This window comes from Anomaloglossus baeobatrachus, chromosome 4 (assembly GCF_048569485.1).
Source record: "Anomaloglossus baeobatrachus isolate aAnoBae1 chromosome 4, aAnoBae1.hap1, whole genome shotgun sequence".
Classification (NCBI taxonomy): Eukaryota; Metazoa; Chordata; class Amphibia; order Anura; family Aromobatidae; genus Anomaloglossus; species Anomaloglossus baeobatrachus.
In genome coordinates, this window is record NC_134356.1 from 278,540,289 (window position 1) to 278,555,526 (window position 15,238).

Below are 15,238 nucleotides of genomic sequence, written 5' to 3' on the forward strand. Positions count from 1 at the left end.
CATACTGTATCTTGCTGCACGTTGTGCACTATGGTAGGTGACACTTTTGACACGCACAGTATATACACACTATATACACAGTGTATACACGGTGTATAGTGTATATACACACAATACATGGTGTATAGTATATACAAACGCTGGCTCCGCCGTAATGATGCTGCTCGGTCACACACACAGTATATACACAGTGTTCACACGGTATATAGTATATACACATAGTGTACAGCATATACACATACACAAGCTGGCTCCGCTGCCCTCATGATGGGTGCTTGGTCACACAAAGTATATACACTACAAAGTGTACACACACACTGTGTGCGTCCGTGTGGCAGAACATTGCAGGTGGGCGTGTATGCGGCAGAGCATTGCTGGACTGGGGCGTGCAGAACGCTATGTGGGGAGCCTTATGTAGCTTTCCATGGTGACACTTTAGACATTTGTGGTCACCAACAAAATGACTCCGCACTGTGATCCTAAACTTCATCTTTCCTTATCCTTTTGGAAATCCCCAGATTGGGAGGGGGAGGTGTGATTTCACACACAGGATAGCAGATTCTGCCCACTTTTACTGCAGCTGTAATGTGAGCTGTTTCTACAGTAGGATTTTAGTAGGATTTCCGCAGCTGCTCCCCCTAGTGTTTGAGTGGAAAATATAAAACTGTTTATTTTTTATATATATATATATATATATATGTGTGTATGTGTGTATGTGTGTATGTGTGTATGATATATATATATATAATGTATGTGTGTGTGTGTGTGTGTGTATATATATATATATATATATATATATATATATATATATATATATATATATATATATATATATATATATATATATATATATATATATATATATATATATATGTATATATATATATATAATATATATTTTTGCTCAATAAAAAAGAAAAAAAAAATACTTAAACAAAACATTAATACATTACATTTTTTCAGTTATTTAAATTTTTTGTTTTTCGGGCACGACACCTTCCCTTTAAATCTTCTTTAGTCACAAGTCAGTGACTTCGGACTTTCATCTAAAACCTTGCAAAATGGGATTCAGGCACAGGTGCTGATGGGGTCATTGATTTTAATGAAGCAAATGGTCTTTTTGTTCTCTTTCTGTTCTCATTTTCAGCAGTGATTCCATCTGCTTCATTAAAATCAAACTCTGAATCCCATTTTTCAGGGTTTCAGAGAAGAGCCCCAACCAAGCCACCTGACATATGTAGTAAAAGGTGGTGGGAACCTGATCTCACTTTCACATGAAGATATGACACTGAAAACGGTCACATTTACAGATATCTTCTAGGACACAGTAGATGCCATTCCCCTGTAATATTCCAAAGCATGATACCTGCTAATGGCGCATGCGCACTGACCGGCATTATAAAGACTTGATGTCACTGGCATCTCCTGATGCAGAAGTGAGCAGAGCTAGATCAACCCTTTAACGGCTGCACAGCTTTGCAGGTAAAACTTAAATTAAAAAAAACAAACTCATTTTGCAATGATTAAAGGAGTGTTCCCATGAACAAAGTTCATTTTAAAGTTGAATTGAATCAATAGATTCAATAATAATAATTTCTACAATTGGATGTGTTTTTTTTTAAAAAAAAAAAAAAAAAGTTCCTGTGCTTGGATAATGTTATGTAGGTGTCCCTGATATGTAATGTGTAGTAGCAGTGTCTGACAGTACAGGTCTGATCATAGCACATCCCCTGGGCAGCGGAGGACTCACAAGAGTATACAGATAGCAAAGCACAGGATCACAGCTGATTCTTTCTGTGAAGTAAAGCATTTACCTGTTTGTGTTTTTTTTTTTTTAAATGTTTAAAATGAAAGAATAATTTACAATCCTGTGCTGTAATGTCTGTATATTTTTACTTCCTTTCCTGCCCAAGAGCTGTGATATGATCAGACCATGTCCCTGTTGTGGAAATTATTATTATTCCAAAATCTAATGATTCAAATCAACATAATTTGTGAGAATACCCATTTAAGGGTCTGTTAGTGGGTTCACAGTAATGCCATTGAACACAGCCATAAACAGTAGATTTGCAAACTGTGCTGTGGTCCTACCCTTAGGAGCAAAGCCACTTCTCCCAAGTGCTAAGTGCCAATTTAGTATCTTTCCTTAACGACTTGCCACAGCTAATGATAGCTGGAGTGGATCTAATCCAACAAGAGCCTCCATTGCTGCTAGGACTCCTGTATCTCACCTCCGACAAAACAGTAAGTTAAAAAAAAAAATATCAAAGGGTCATAAAGATTTATGTATTCAACTAGAAGGTGTCAAAAATGGTAGACATAATAGTCACAGATGACAGTGTTCTCATTATTCTCAATAATTTTGGAAGCATTGGCACATAGAATTACTCATTCAAACTGAAAGGGTTTGGTATGAAAGTTTGCAGTTACACTGTTACTGTAGACTTACATATTCTCATAACACACACTGTGCATGCTGTCCGTTTTTTCCACTGCCGGAAGTGAGCAACCGCAAGTATGCAATATGCATACCTCTGACCATATTTTGACTGTGTGCGGCCTTTGTCAATATAAGTGAAATGAACGAGGCTGCGCTCGTCTGATCAGCATATGTTCGTAAGTATGAGTATTGCATATTTGCGGTCCCATAACCACCTGGTCTTGCTGTCTGCACCAGAGAATTCTGACAGCGCACAATATGAGGATTCAAATGTCTGCAATGACATAGTGACTGCTGTCATTCATGCCAAACTTGTACTTTCCCTATTAAATAGAACCAATCACCAGGATTTTCATATATAACCTAAAGCCAGTGCTATACTGGCACTATCAGGCTGATTCTATACATACCTGTAGTGGTCAGCTCAGATGTTTAGGTTTTGAAATCCAAAAAAGTTAAGTTTATAAAATTAGCTGCTTAATGAGTGACAGCAGCAAAGGAGCAGATAATATATTCATAGTTATCCCCTCCCTCCGTTAGAATTAGCATTATACAAACAATTCACTTTGTCTCTTGCAGGACCTGTGTGAGGTCATACCCATGGGACCAGAAGGGGTGGGGCCTCAGGCAACAAAATTGGATACCAGGTCACATGGGTATGACCTCACCACAGGTCCTGCAAGAGACAGTGAATCGTTTGTATAATCCTTATGCTAAGTCTAACAGGGGGAGGGAATAACTATGAATATATTATCTGCTCCTTTTGCTGATGTCACTCAACAAGCTGCTAATTTTATAAACTTTAGGTTTTGAAATCCAAAAAAAGTAAACATCCGAGCTGACCACTACAGGTATGAAAAGAATCAGACTTATACTGATATTGCCAGTATAGCACTGGCTGTAGGTTATATACGAAAATCCTGGTGATTGGTTCCCTTTAATTTGTATTGAAATATTTGGTCATCTTTGGTGTGTAATTTATGGATACTATTGTGGTTAGGAATGTCTTGACTGAGAAATATTTTAAATTTGTTGATTTGAACAGCAAGGTAAATTTACAGGTACCATTCCAAGGCATATAAAATATGTGCGCACAAGTATACAATGAAACAACCGAATAAGCCCATTTATGTGTGATGCCATATTAAATAGCTGTTCACCACAGGGCTTCTATGATGCTATACAACAAAAAAGGACTGTTTAGTTGTTGTACCTGGAATCTATGATAGACACAACAAGAACAACAAAAAAAGAACAATAAACAATAGTTAACCATTTCTGCCGACTGGTGCCAACTCGAATGTTAACAAATTATACCAGTGTGCCATCATTACCATACTTAGACCAGTTATAGGCACAGGGACTGCAGTTAGTTAGTCAGCCAATGTCAATGGGGAGGAGTTCCACATGTCTCACACCTTAGTGAATTTCTCCGGGCACCCTCTATTCTGGTACACAGTTTGCTCGTAGGGGAGCATTGTGTTCACTAACTCCATCCATGCCCGCACCGTAGGGGGAGAGCTGCCCATCCACCGTAATGCTTAGACTTTCCTGGCCATGAATAGGGATTCACATAAAAAATGTTGGAATGATGTGACCATGTCCACTCATCCATGACTCTAAACAAGCAGAGAAGTGGGTCTAGAGGTATAGGGAAAAGGGACAGGGAGGATAGAACTGAGATGACTTCCCTCCAAAAGGTGGCAATCTCCAGACACCCCCAAATCATGTGAATAAAGTCAGCGTCCTCTCCATGGCACCGCAAACGATCTGATGTCTCATTTTAAACCACCTCAGTGGGGTTAAATACACCTGATGTATTATGTAAAGTTGGATCATCTTATTGCTTGAGGGCGATACCTTAGTTGGGGATTCCAAAATTTCCTCCCAGTCATCCTCTTGTATGTTTGAGATTAGTAGCTCCCACTTCCCCCGACTGTTAGTGGTTGGGACTCATTTCCTACTGCTAGTAAGAAGGTGTACAGGGATGAGATCTGTCCTTTAGGACCCGGAGATTGCAGAATCCCTATCAAAGGGAAAGAAGATATTAAAGTAGCCCTTGAAATGTTCCGCATCTGGTGTTGAATCGCCATTCTAAGCTGGAGATATCTAAAGAAATGACATCTGGCAACATTAAACCGGGACTGGATTTGGTCGAAAGATAACAGAACATTTTGTTCATAAATGTCATTGAGAGCGACTGCGCCGTGTGAGCCCCAGAATGTAGAGGATGGGTGGTTCAGTAACTTAGGGAAGTACGCATTCTGCCATAAAGGCATCTCGGCAACAGTCTGAGAAGTGACCAACTTTCTTTGTCCGTCTCCAGACCTGCCTTGCCAACCTGAGAAGAGGTAACATTTTAGACAAGCCTAGTTTATCCGTCTCCAGGAACCTGAGCAAGCACCTTGTCTCTGCCAGTTGCGCAAGATATAACTGTTCAAAGTGAAAGGACGGGTTTTTTACCGCGCTATAAACCACAAAAGGTGTTTATAAAAATAAAGATTCTTTTATTAAAACATTCCTACGCGTTTCAGAGGCATGCACGCCTCCTTCTTCAGGGAAAAATATATATTTTTCCCTGAAGGAGGCGTGCATGCCTCTGAAACGCGTAGGAATGTTTTAATAAAAGAATCTTTATTTTTATAAACACCTTTTGTGGTTTATAGCGCGGTAAAAAACCCGTCCTTTCACTTTGAACAGTTATAGCTCTCTCTAACGGGGCCGCTGCTTTAACCACTCCAGCACTCACACAAGTCTGCACAGGGGTTGTGACTGGCACAACCTGATCAGGTGAGTGTATTCATCCCTTTTTGCCTTAAACCCATATACCGGGTAAGACCCTATCTCTTGCGCCTTTTCCCTCCTCAGATTTTCTTTTCAGTTGCGCAAGATGACTTTGGGAGTTTGGGAGATAGGAGCCGAGCATCTTTTGAGGACAATGCTTTCAATTGGCCTGACAGGATAATACAAGTAAAAATCTGGTAATGTCGCCCCTCCCTGTTGCTTAGATCTATATAGTGTAGTGAGCTTTAGTTTAGGTCGTGCATTACCCCATATAAACCCGGACAGTAAAGAGTTCAGGGAGGAGAAATAAAAGATTTAGGGACTGGAACTGTACTTTGTTGAAGGGAGTAACTAAATTTAGGAAGTAGAATCGTTTTCACCAAATTAATATGTCCTGCGAAAGATAGGGGAAGCTTACCCCATAACAAAAACTTAGATTTGGCCAGCGCCCACAGGGAATAAATGTTGGACTGCAAATCTTGTCAGCTATTGCGGTTGATAATTCCCAGGTATTTGAAACTAGGAACTAATGGCAGAGGGGATGTCGTCTCCAGCCCAACTGCTGGGCAGTGGGACAGGAACATCAGGTGAAACTTGTCCCAATTTATGCCGAGTCCTGAGAATTTAACAAACTCATCTATGACCTTGACGACCCAATGCAGAGACAGCTCCACATGATCCATAAATATGATCATACTGTCTGCATACAAACCGATGGTATCCACTTAATCTGCAATTTGTATGCCCCGTATCGACTTATTTGAAGAAATGTGAATCAGGGCTTCAGTGGCCAGGGCAAAAAGAGCCGAGGACAAAGGGCATCCTTGTTGAGTCCCCCTCCCTAAACGGAAGGAGCTTGAGGAGACGCCATTAACTACCATCTTGGCTCGGGGAGCATGATACAGCATTTGAATCCAGTTACAAAACTTGGGACCGAATCCAAACTTTTGGAGGCAGGCCAGCAGGATATTCCATTCCACAGAATCAAAAGCCTTGGCCGCGTCCAGCGAGGCGAGGGCCCACTTGTTATCTTTTACCAGAGTGCTTGATTGTACCACCGCCTGAAGCCTTCTAGAGTTAATGGAAGTACTCTTCCCAGGCATAAATCCTGTCTCATCAGGGTTAACTATGTCCAATATGACAGAATTCAGTCTAGTGGCCAACATTTTAGTGTAGATTTTGTAATCTACATTTACTAGAGAAATGGGAGGATATGACCCACTCTCCAAGGGGTCTTTCCCCTCCTTTTGAGTACCATATATCTTCAATAAGGTCTCCGCATTCACATTTCTTTCTTATTTTACACTAAGAATTTGTTATTTACAGTGACTCCACAACCCTGGAATACATCAAGGCCACCAGATGTTTCTGCAATTATGGGTTCAGCCAGCAGAACCCCACGTTTAGTCCAAACTCCCGGGCGCTTACTGGACATGTCTGCGGTGGGTTGAACTATTTCTATTTTCTGTTTGCATCTCAAAATTTCAATTATATAGATTGGACAAATACTTGTTACAATATAACATCTTCCCCTTTTGTGACGTGTTTTATTTATTTTCTTTTTAAATTTAGCTGCCTAATTTGGATGATAGTGTATACACATCCTCATTTTCCCCTCAGCGAACTGGTGTTTTTACATCATTTGAAGGTCCAAGCTTTAATGAAGACATTACACTCAGTGCCATCATGATGAGGGAAGAGGATCCAGGAGAAGCTGGTAAGAGGCAATAATTCTTTAGGCCACTATCACACAGGTATATCTAGTGGGGGTTTGCATCTGTAGTTTTATGGTAAACAAACATAAAAGTGGATTAAAGAAAAATATATATTTCTTTGTCGCTCCTAATTGGGAGACCCAGACAATTGACAATTGGGTGTATAGCTACTGCCTCCGGAGGCCACACAAAGCATTACACTTAAAAGTGTAAGGCCCCTCCCCTTCTGCCTATACACCCCCCGTGGGATCACGGGTTCCTCAGTTTTCAAGCTTTGTGCGAAGGAGGCTGACATCCACGCATAGCTCCACTGTTTAGTCAGCAGCAGCTGCTGACTATGTCGGATGGAAGAAAAGAGGGCCCATACTAGGGCCCCCAGCATGCTCCCTTCTCACCCCACTCTTTGTCGGCGGTGTTTGTTAAGGTTGAGGTACCCATTGCGGGTACGGAGGCTGGAGCCCACATGCTGCATCCTTCCCCATCCCCCTTAGGGCTCTGGGTGAAGTGGGATTTTACCGGTCTCCAGGCACTGAGACCGTGCTCCATCCACAGCCCCTGGGATCTGCTGGACATGGAGCTGAGTATCGTCAGGGACATGGCCCTGCTACATTAAGGTACTCTGTGTCCCCGTGCAAATCGCGCACACACACACCAGCATTGCTGGGTGTGTTAGTGCGCCCGGGACAATAGCGCTGTGCGCGTGTGCCACACTATCTTCAGCTAGCTGAAGGAGTTAATGGTTTGGAAACGGTCGCGCCGGCCGCTGCTGTCAGTTTTAACTGCGGCGCGGCTGGGACTTGTGGTTCGCCGGGGACTTCCGCGCTCGCCGTGCATATTTGACGGCCGCGCTTACTACTACAGTCCCCGGCTTTTTCCGGCCTAGTTCGTTTCGTTCCCGCCCCCAGGCCTGCCAGTCAGAGTGGGGGCGGGACGCTGTGCAGAACGTCAGCGCCGAGGGCTGGAGTTTACTTTACATACTCCAGCCCTCACACTGAACACAGTGAGACGCTGGTTTCCCGCTCTTCGTCTGAGGCACGCCCACGGTACGCCCCTCTTCACTGAACGCCGGCAGCCATTCCTGACGTGCTGTTTGAGCTGGAGAAGGGGAGACAAGTTATGGGAGACCCAGGCACGGGATTCTAGCGACCACACACCCGCTTTCAGCGGGCGGTAAGCGACACCTCTGGTGCCTACCCCACTTGTGCTGCAGTGTTCATTTGTATTTTTATGCTATACATTGCACTGTACTGGCGCTGGTAATTCTTCACTATATACCCTCTTGGATTGCTCTGAGACAACAGCATGTCGTCCGCAAAACCAAGGGTGCCAAGGCACAGGCTTTCTATGCTGCCTGTACCGCATGTGGGGCTACTCTACCGGCAGGTTCCACTGACCCCCATTGTGTGCAGTGCTCAGCCCCTGTGGCACTTGTTCGGCCGGGGCCTCTGCTAGAGGTGACCCAGGGAGAACCACCTGTGAATACTGTCCAGGTGACGGGGACAGAGTTTGCAGCTTTGCTGATAGATTATCCGTGACTATGACTAAAATCCTAGAAACTTTGCAGTCTAGACCAGTAACGCAGACCATGGGCACGGTTGAATCACTGTCCCCTGGTCCCCCTCATTTGGAACAGCTCCGGGCTCCGGAGGTGTCCCATGCATTCCAGGGTGACGGCTCTGACACGGACGACAGTCCCAGACAGCCTAAGAGAGCTCGCTATGAGCGGCCCCCTACATCATATCACTGGTCAGGCTCTCAGCAGGAGGATTCTCTGTGTGATGAGCCGGAAATAGCTGATCAGGATTCTGATCCCGAGATACTCCTGATGGTGACGCCATAGTGAACAATCTTATCGCGTCCATCAATAAAATGTTGGATATTTCTCCCCCAGCTCCTCAAGTGGAGGAGTCAGCTTCACAGGAGAAATTCCATTTCAGATTTCCCAAGCGGAAATTAAGTATTTTTCTGGACCATTCTGTCTTTAGAGAGTCAGTCCAGAAACACCACGCTTATCCAGATAAGCGTTTCTCCAAACGGCTTAAGGATACACGTTATCCCTTTCCTCCTGATGTGGTCAAGAGCTGGACCCAGTGTCCCAAGGTGGATCCCCCTATCTCCAGGCTTGCGGCTAGATCCATAGTTGCAGTGGAGGATGGGGCTGCACTTAAAGATGCCACTGACAGACAGATGGAGCTCTGGTTGAAATCCATCTATGAGGCTATCGGCGCGTCGTTTGCTCCTGCATTCGCAGCCGTATGGGCACTCCAAGCTATTTCAGCTGGTCTTGCACAGATTGACACGGTCACACGTACATCTGTTCCGCAGGTGGCATCCTTAACCTCTCAAATGTCTGCATTTGCGTCTTACGCGATTAATGCTGTCCTGGACTCTACGAGCCGTACGGCAGTGGCATCTGCTAACTCCGTGGTTTTACGCAGAGCCTTGTGGTTAAGGGAATGGAAAGCAGATTCTGCTTCCAAAAAATGTTTAACAAGTTTGCCATTTTCTGGTGACCGGCTGTTTGGTGAGCGCTTGGATGAAATCATAAAACAGTCCAAGGGTAAGGATTCATCCTTACCTCAGCCCAGACAAGACAAACCCCAACAGAGGATGGGACAGTCGGGGTTTCGGTCCTTTCGAGGTTCGGGCAGGTCCCAATTATCCTCGTCCAAAAGGACTCAAAAGGATCAGAGGAGGTCAGATTCTTGGCGGGCTCAGTCACGCCCAAAAAAGACAGCCGGAAGACCCGCTACCAAGGCGGCTTCCTCATGACTTCCGGTCTCCTCCCTCCGCATCCTCGGTCGGTGGCAGGCTCTCCCGCTTTGGCGACATTTGGCTGCCACAGGTCCAAGACCGTTGGGTGCGAGACATTCTGTCTCACGGGTACAGGATAGAGTTCAGTTCTCGTCCTCCACCTCGAGTCTTCAGAACGTCTCCGCCTCCCGACCGAGCCGATGCTCTCCTGCAGGCGGTGTGCACTCTGAAGGCGGAAGGAGTGGTGATCCCTGTTCCTCTTCAAGAGCAAGGTCACGGTTTTTACTCCAATTTGTTTGTGGTACCAAAAAAGGACGGGTCTTTCCGTCCCGTTCGGGACCTAATGCTTCTCAACAACCACGTGAGAACCAGACGGTTCCGGATGGAATCCCTCCGATCCGTCATCGCCGCAATGTCTCAAGGAGATTTCCTAGCATCGATAGACAGCAAGGATGCTTATCTCCACGTACCGATTGCTCCAGAGCATCAGCGTTTTCTACGCTTCGTTATAGGAGACGAACACCTTCAGTTCGTAGCCCTGCCTTTTGGTCTGGCGACAGCCCCACGGGTCTTCACCAAAGTCATGGCAGCTGTAGTTGCAGTCCTACACTCTCAGGGACACTCCGTGATCCCTTACTTAGACGATCTGCTGGTCGAGGCGCCTTCTCAAGAGGCATGCCAACACAGCCTGAACGTGGCGCTGGAGACCCTCCAGGGTTTCGGGGGGATCATCAACTTTTCCAAGTCGAATCTAACCCCGACCCAGTCGATAACATATCTTGGCATGGAGTTTCATACTCTCTCAGCGGTAGTGAAGCTTCCGCTTGTCAAATAGCGTTCATTGCAGACAGGGGTGCAATCTCTCCTTTACGGTCAGTCACACCCCTTGAGACGCCTCATGCACTTCCTAGGGAAGATGGTGGCAGCAATAGGGGCACTCCCTTTCGCGCAGTTTCATCTCCGTCCACTACAATGGGACATTCTCCGCCAATGGGACGGGAGGTCGAGGTCCCTCGACAGCAACGTCTCTCTCTCTCAGGCGGCCAAGGATTCTCTTCGATGGTGGCTGCTTCCCACCTCATTGTCGAAAGGGAAATCCTTCCTACCCCCCTCCTGGGCGGTAGTGACTACAGATGCGAATCTGTCAGGGTGGGGAGCAGTCTTTCTCCACCACAGGGCTCAAGGTATGTGGACTCAGCAAGAGTCCACTCTTCAGATCAACGTTCTGGAGATCAGAGCACTGTATCTTGCTCTACAAGCCTTCCAGCAGTGGCTGGAAGGCAAGCAGATCCGTATTCAGTCGAACAACTCCACAGCGGTGGCATACATCAACCACCAAGGAGGAATTCGCAGTCGGCAAGCCTTCCAGGAAGTCCGGCGGATTCTGACGTGGTGGAAGACACGGCTTCCACCATATCCGCAGGTCACATCCCAGGCGTGGATAACTGGGAAGCAGACTTCCTCAGTCGCCAGGGTATGGACGCAGGGGAATGGTCTCTTCACCCGGACGTGTTTCAAGAGATCTGTCGCCGCTGGGGGATGCCGGACGTCCACCTAATGGCGTCTCGGCACAACAACAAGGTCCCAGTTTTCATGGCATGGTCTCACGATCACCGAGCTCTGGCGGCAGACGCCTTAGTTCAAGATTGGTCGCAGTTCCGGCTTCCTTATGTGTTTCCACCTCTGGCTCTGTTGCCCAGAGTGCTGCGCAAGATCAGGTCCGACTGCCGCCGCGCCATCCTCGTCGCACCAGACTGGCCAAGGAGGTCGTGGTACCCGGATCTGTGGCACCTCGCGGTAGGCCAACCGTGGGCACTACCAGACCGACCAGACTTGCTGTCTCAAGGGCCATTTTTCCATCAGAATTCTGCGGCCCTGAACCTGACTGTGTGGCCATTGAGTCCTGGATCCTAGCGGGTTCAGGATTGTCTCAAGAGGTCATTGCCACCATGAGACAGGCCAGAAAACCTACCTCCACCAAGATATACCACAGGACGTGGAAAATATTCTTGTCTTGGTGCTCTGCTCAGGGAGTCTCTCCCTGGCCATTTAGTTTGCCTACTTTTCTTTCCTTCCTGCAATCCGGGTTGGAAAAAGGTTTGTCGCTCAGCTCCCTCAAGGGGCAAGTCTCAGCGCTATCTGTATTTTTTCAGAAGCGCCTAGCACGACTTCCTCAGGGACGCACGTTCCTGCAAGGGGTCTGTCATATCGTCCCTCCTTACAAGCGGCCGTTAGAGCCCTGGGATCGGAACAGGGTTCTAATTGTTCTTCAGAAGCCGCCTGTCAAGCCTATGAGGGATGTTTCCCTTTCTCGCCTTTCACAGAAAGTGGCCTTTCTAGTAGCGGTCACGTCTCTTCGGAGAGTGTCCGAGCTAGCAGCGCTGTCATGCAAATCTCCCTTCCTGGTGATTCACCAGGACAAGGTGGTCTTGCGACCTATTCCGGAGTTTCTCCCTAAGGTGGTATCCCCGTTTCATCTTAATCAGGATATCTCCTTGCCTTCCTTGCGCCCTCATCCAGTTCATCAATGTGAAAAGGATTTGCATTGTTGGATCTCGTGAGAGCGCTCAGGATCTACATTTCCCGCACGGCGCCCCTGCACCGCTCGGATGCACTCTTTGTCCTTGTCGCTGGTCAGCGCAAAGGGTCGCAAGCTTCCAAATCCACCCTAGCTCGGTGGATCAAGGAACCAATTCTTGAAGCCTACCGTTCTGCTCGGCTTCCGGTTCCCTCAGGGCTGAAGGCCCATGCTACCAGAGCCGTGGGTGCGTCCTAGGCATTACGACACCAGGCTACGGCTCAGCAGGTGTGCCAGGCGACTACCTGGTCGAGTCTGCACACTTTTACCAAACACTATCAAGTGCATACCTACGCTTCGTCGGACGCCAGCCTAGGTAGACAAGTCCTTCAGGCGGCGACGGCCCACCTGTAGGGTAGGGCTGTTTTTACGGTCCTATCACGAGGGGTTATTATACCCACCCAGGGACTGCTTTTGGACGTCCCAATTGTCTGGGTCTCCCAATTAGGAGCGACAAAGAAGAAGGGAATTTTGTTTACTTACCGTAAATTCCTTTTCTTCTAGCTCCAATTGGGAGACCCAGCACCCGCCCTGTTTGCTTAGGGATTTTTGTTGGTTCGGGTACACATGTTGTTCATGTTGACTGGTTTCGGTTCTCCGATGTTCCCTCGGATTGAATTTGTTCTTAAACCGGTTATTGGCTTTCCTCCTTCTTGCTTTGGCACTAAAACTGAGGAACCCGTGATCCCACGGGGGGTGTATAGGCAGAAGGGGAGGGGCCTTACACTTTTAAGTGTAATGCTTTGTGTGGCCTCCGGAGGCAGTAGCTATACACCCAATTGTCTGGGTCTCCCAATTGGAGCTAGAAGAAAAGGAATTTACGGTAAGTAAACAAAATTCCCTTCTTTTCCTTAATAGTTTGTCTGGGTTTTGGTTAGTCACCAATGTGTCACCAGTGTGTAACACATTTAAAACTTGAATGAAACTGACATTGCTCACTTTTTTTATTTTAATTAGCAACAATGAGTCTATATGAGGAATTCCTGAAGTCATTTCAGAAGCTTCCTTCCAGTGCAGTTTTTGATCTTGTGGAAGAGTATGAAAACATGTGCAGTGACCAGGTAGGTACACTTGGTAATGTAGTCCATTATTCGGATGTATGGCCAATTTTGTGGCGTTTTAATTGCTCATGTTCAGCTTCATACTCGTCATTATAGAATGTAACTTGCATTACCACTGAACATTTTGCCTTGAAAAGGTATTCATACCCAGTGAAGTCTTACACATTACACCCACAGACTTAGAGATTTTATCTGATGTACCTATCAACACAAATTTCCAAGTATTGGTGAAATGTAAAGAAATTTTATACATGCTTTTCTAAATATTTAAAAAATACAAGTCTGTAAATTTGGATGTGCAGTTGTAAACAGCGCCCTGTAGTCTCATACCCCTAAATATAATCCTGAGCGGTCAAATGCCTGAAGTCGCATAATGAGTAAATTGAGACAACTTTTATATAATTGAATCTCTGTATAACTACAGCTGTTCTGTGAAGACCTCAGTGGTTTGTTTGAGAATGCTGTTTGATGAAAAAGCATCAGGAAAACACCAGACAAGTCATAGATAAAGTTGTGGAGAAGAGTAAAGCAGGGTTAGGTTATTTAAAAAAAGAAAAAAAAAAAAGTCCCTGCATATCATCAAGATATGGCTTTCCACCTAAACTGACATCACATGGAAGGAGAGCAGTAATTACAGAAGCAGCTAAAAGGATCGTGGTCACTCTTGAGGAGTTGCAGAGATCCACAGCTTAAGTGGGAGAATCTGTCCACAGGACAACTATTAGTCGTATACACCACAAATCTGGCCTTTTACGGAAGAGCGACAAGAAGCCATTTTTGAAAGCAAGCCATAAGAAGTCTTGTTTGACGTTTTCTAAAAGTCCTGGTTAGATGAGACCAAAGTGGATTTTTTTTTAGGGCTAAATGTATAACGCTATGTGTGGCAGAAAGCAAACACTGCACACCACCCTGAGAACATCAGCCCCACCATTAATTGTAGTAGCATTATGGCAGCTTTATGTTGTGGGGATGTTTATCTTCAGCAGAGATGGGAAAACTGGTCAGAGCGGACGGGAATACGTAGCAGTCCTGGAGGAAAACCTGTTGAGGCTGGAAAAGACTTGAAACTGGGGTGTAGGTTCACCTTCCAACAGGAAAACGGCCCTAAACATACTGCTAGAGCTATACTGGAATGGTTTACATCAGGGAGGGGGAACCTTTTTCCTGCCAAGAGCCATTTCATTATTTTGTGCAGCCCCTCAATGATGGTAGAATTATCAATTTGAAAATTACCTTTCTATATTTGCTCAAATATTTAATTCACCCCTAATGTGATGGCTGGAGCTGCTTCTCTTTGGTGCGGCTGTGATGTTGGGGAATACTGATCATGTTGCATCTCAACTACTTTTCCAGGTGTGCTATGGGTAGCAGCCCAGTCAACTTTTTGTGATAGGTTTTACAAAGAAATCGCAATAGTAAATTGTTCAGAACACAGATGTATTTTATACTGCAGGTCTCTTCATAGTGCTAAATTAATAATTGCTCGTGTAACTTAAATTTAGAGAACTCGACCAGTGGGAGGTCTGCTCTATAAATCACAAAGGAGACACAGAGACTGCTGTATATACATAACACAGGATACACTGGGACTGAAGCATATATATTTTATAGGAGACACTGCAGCTGAAGCATATACATCATATGGGAGACGCTGGGACTGGAAAATGTATACGTCGCAGGAGGCACTGGGGCTGAGTCATATACATCACTGGGAGGCTGGGGCATATATATATCAGTGACTTTTTTTTCCTCTCCATATATTTGAAAGTTCAAATCGCTTGCACCGTTTACTCCATTAAAAAAAGCAACAATAAATAATTTGATATCGCTGCATTAGTAAAAGTCCGACCTACAAAATTTAAATAAATTAACCTCATTGGTAAATGATGTAATTAGAAAAAAAACA

General features: G+C 45.4%; 1 protein-coding gene across 1 annotated transcript in view; it reads left to right on the forward strand.

Moving 5' to 3' along the window:
- NUP107 (nucleoporin 107) overlaps positions 1-15,238 on the forward strand; it is a 145,215-nt gene that overhangs the window by 22,244 nt on the left and 107,733 nt on the right. The window contains exons 3-6 of the mRNA XM_075342464.1: positions 2,164-2,244; positions 6,551-6,666; positions 6,797-6,941; positions 13,229-13,332. Of these exons, the coding sequence (XP_075198579.1) occupies positions 2,164-2,244; positions 6,551-6,666; positions 6,797-6,941; positions 13,229-13,332 (446 nt within the window). The remainder of the gene's footprint in view (positions 1-2,163; positions 2,245-6,550; positions 6,667-6,796; positions 6,942-13,228; positions 13,333-15,238) is intronic.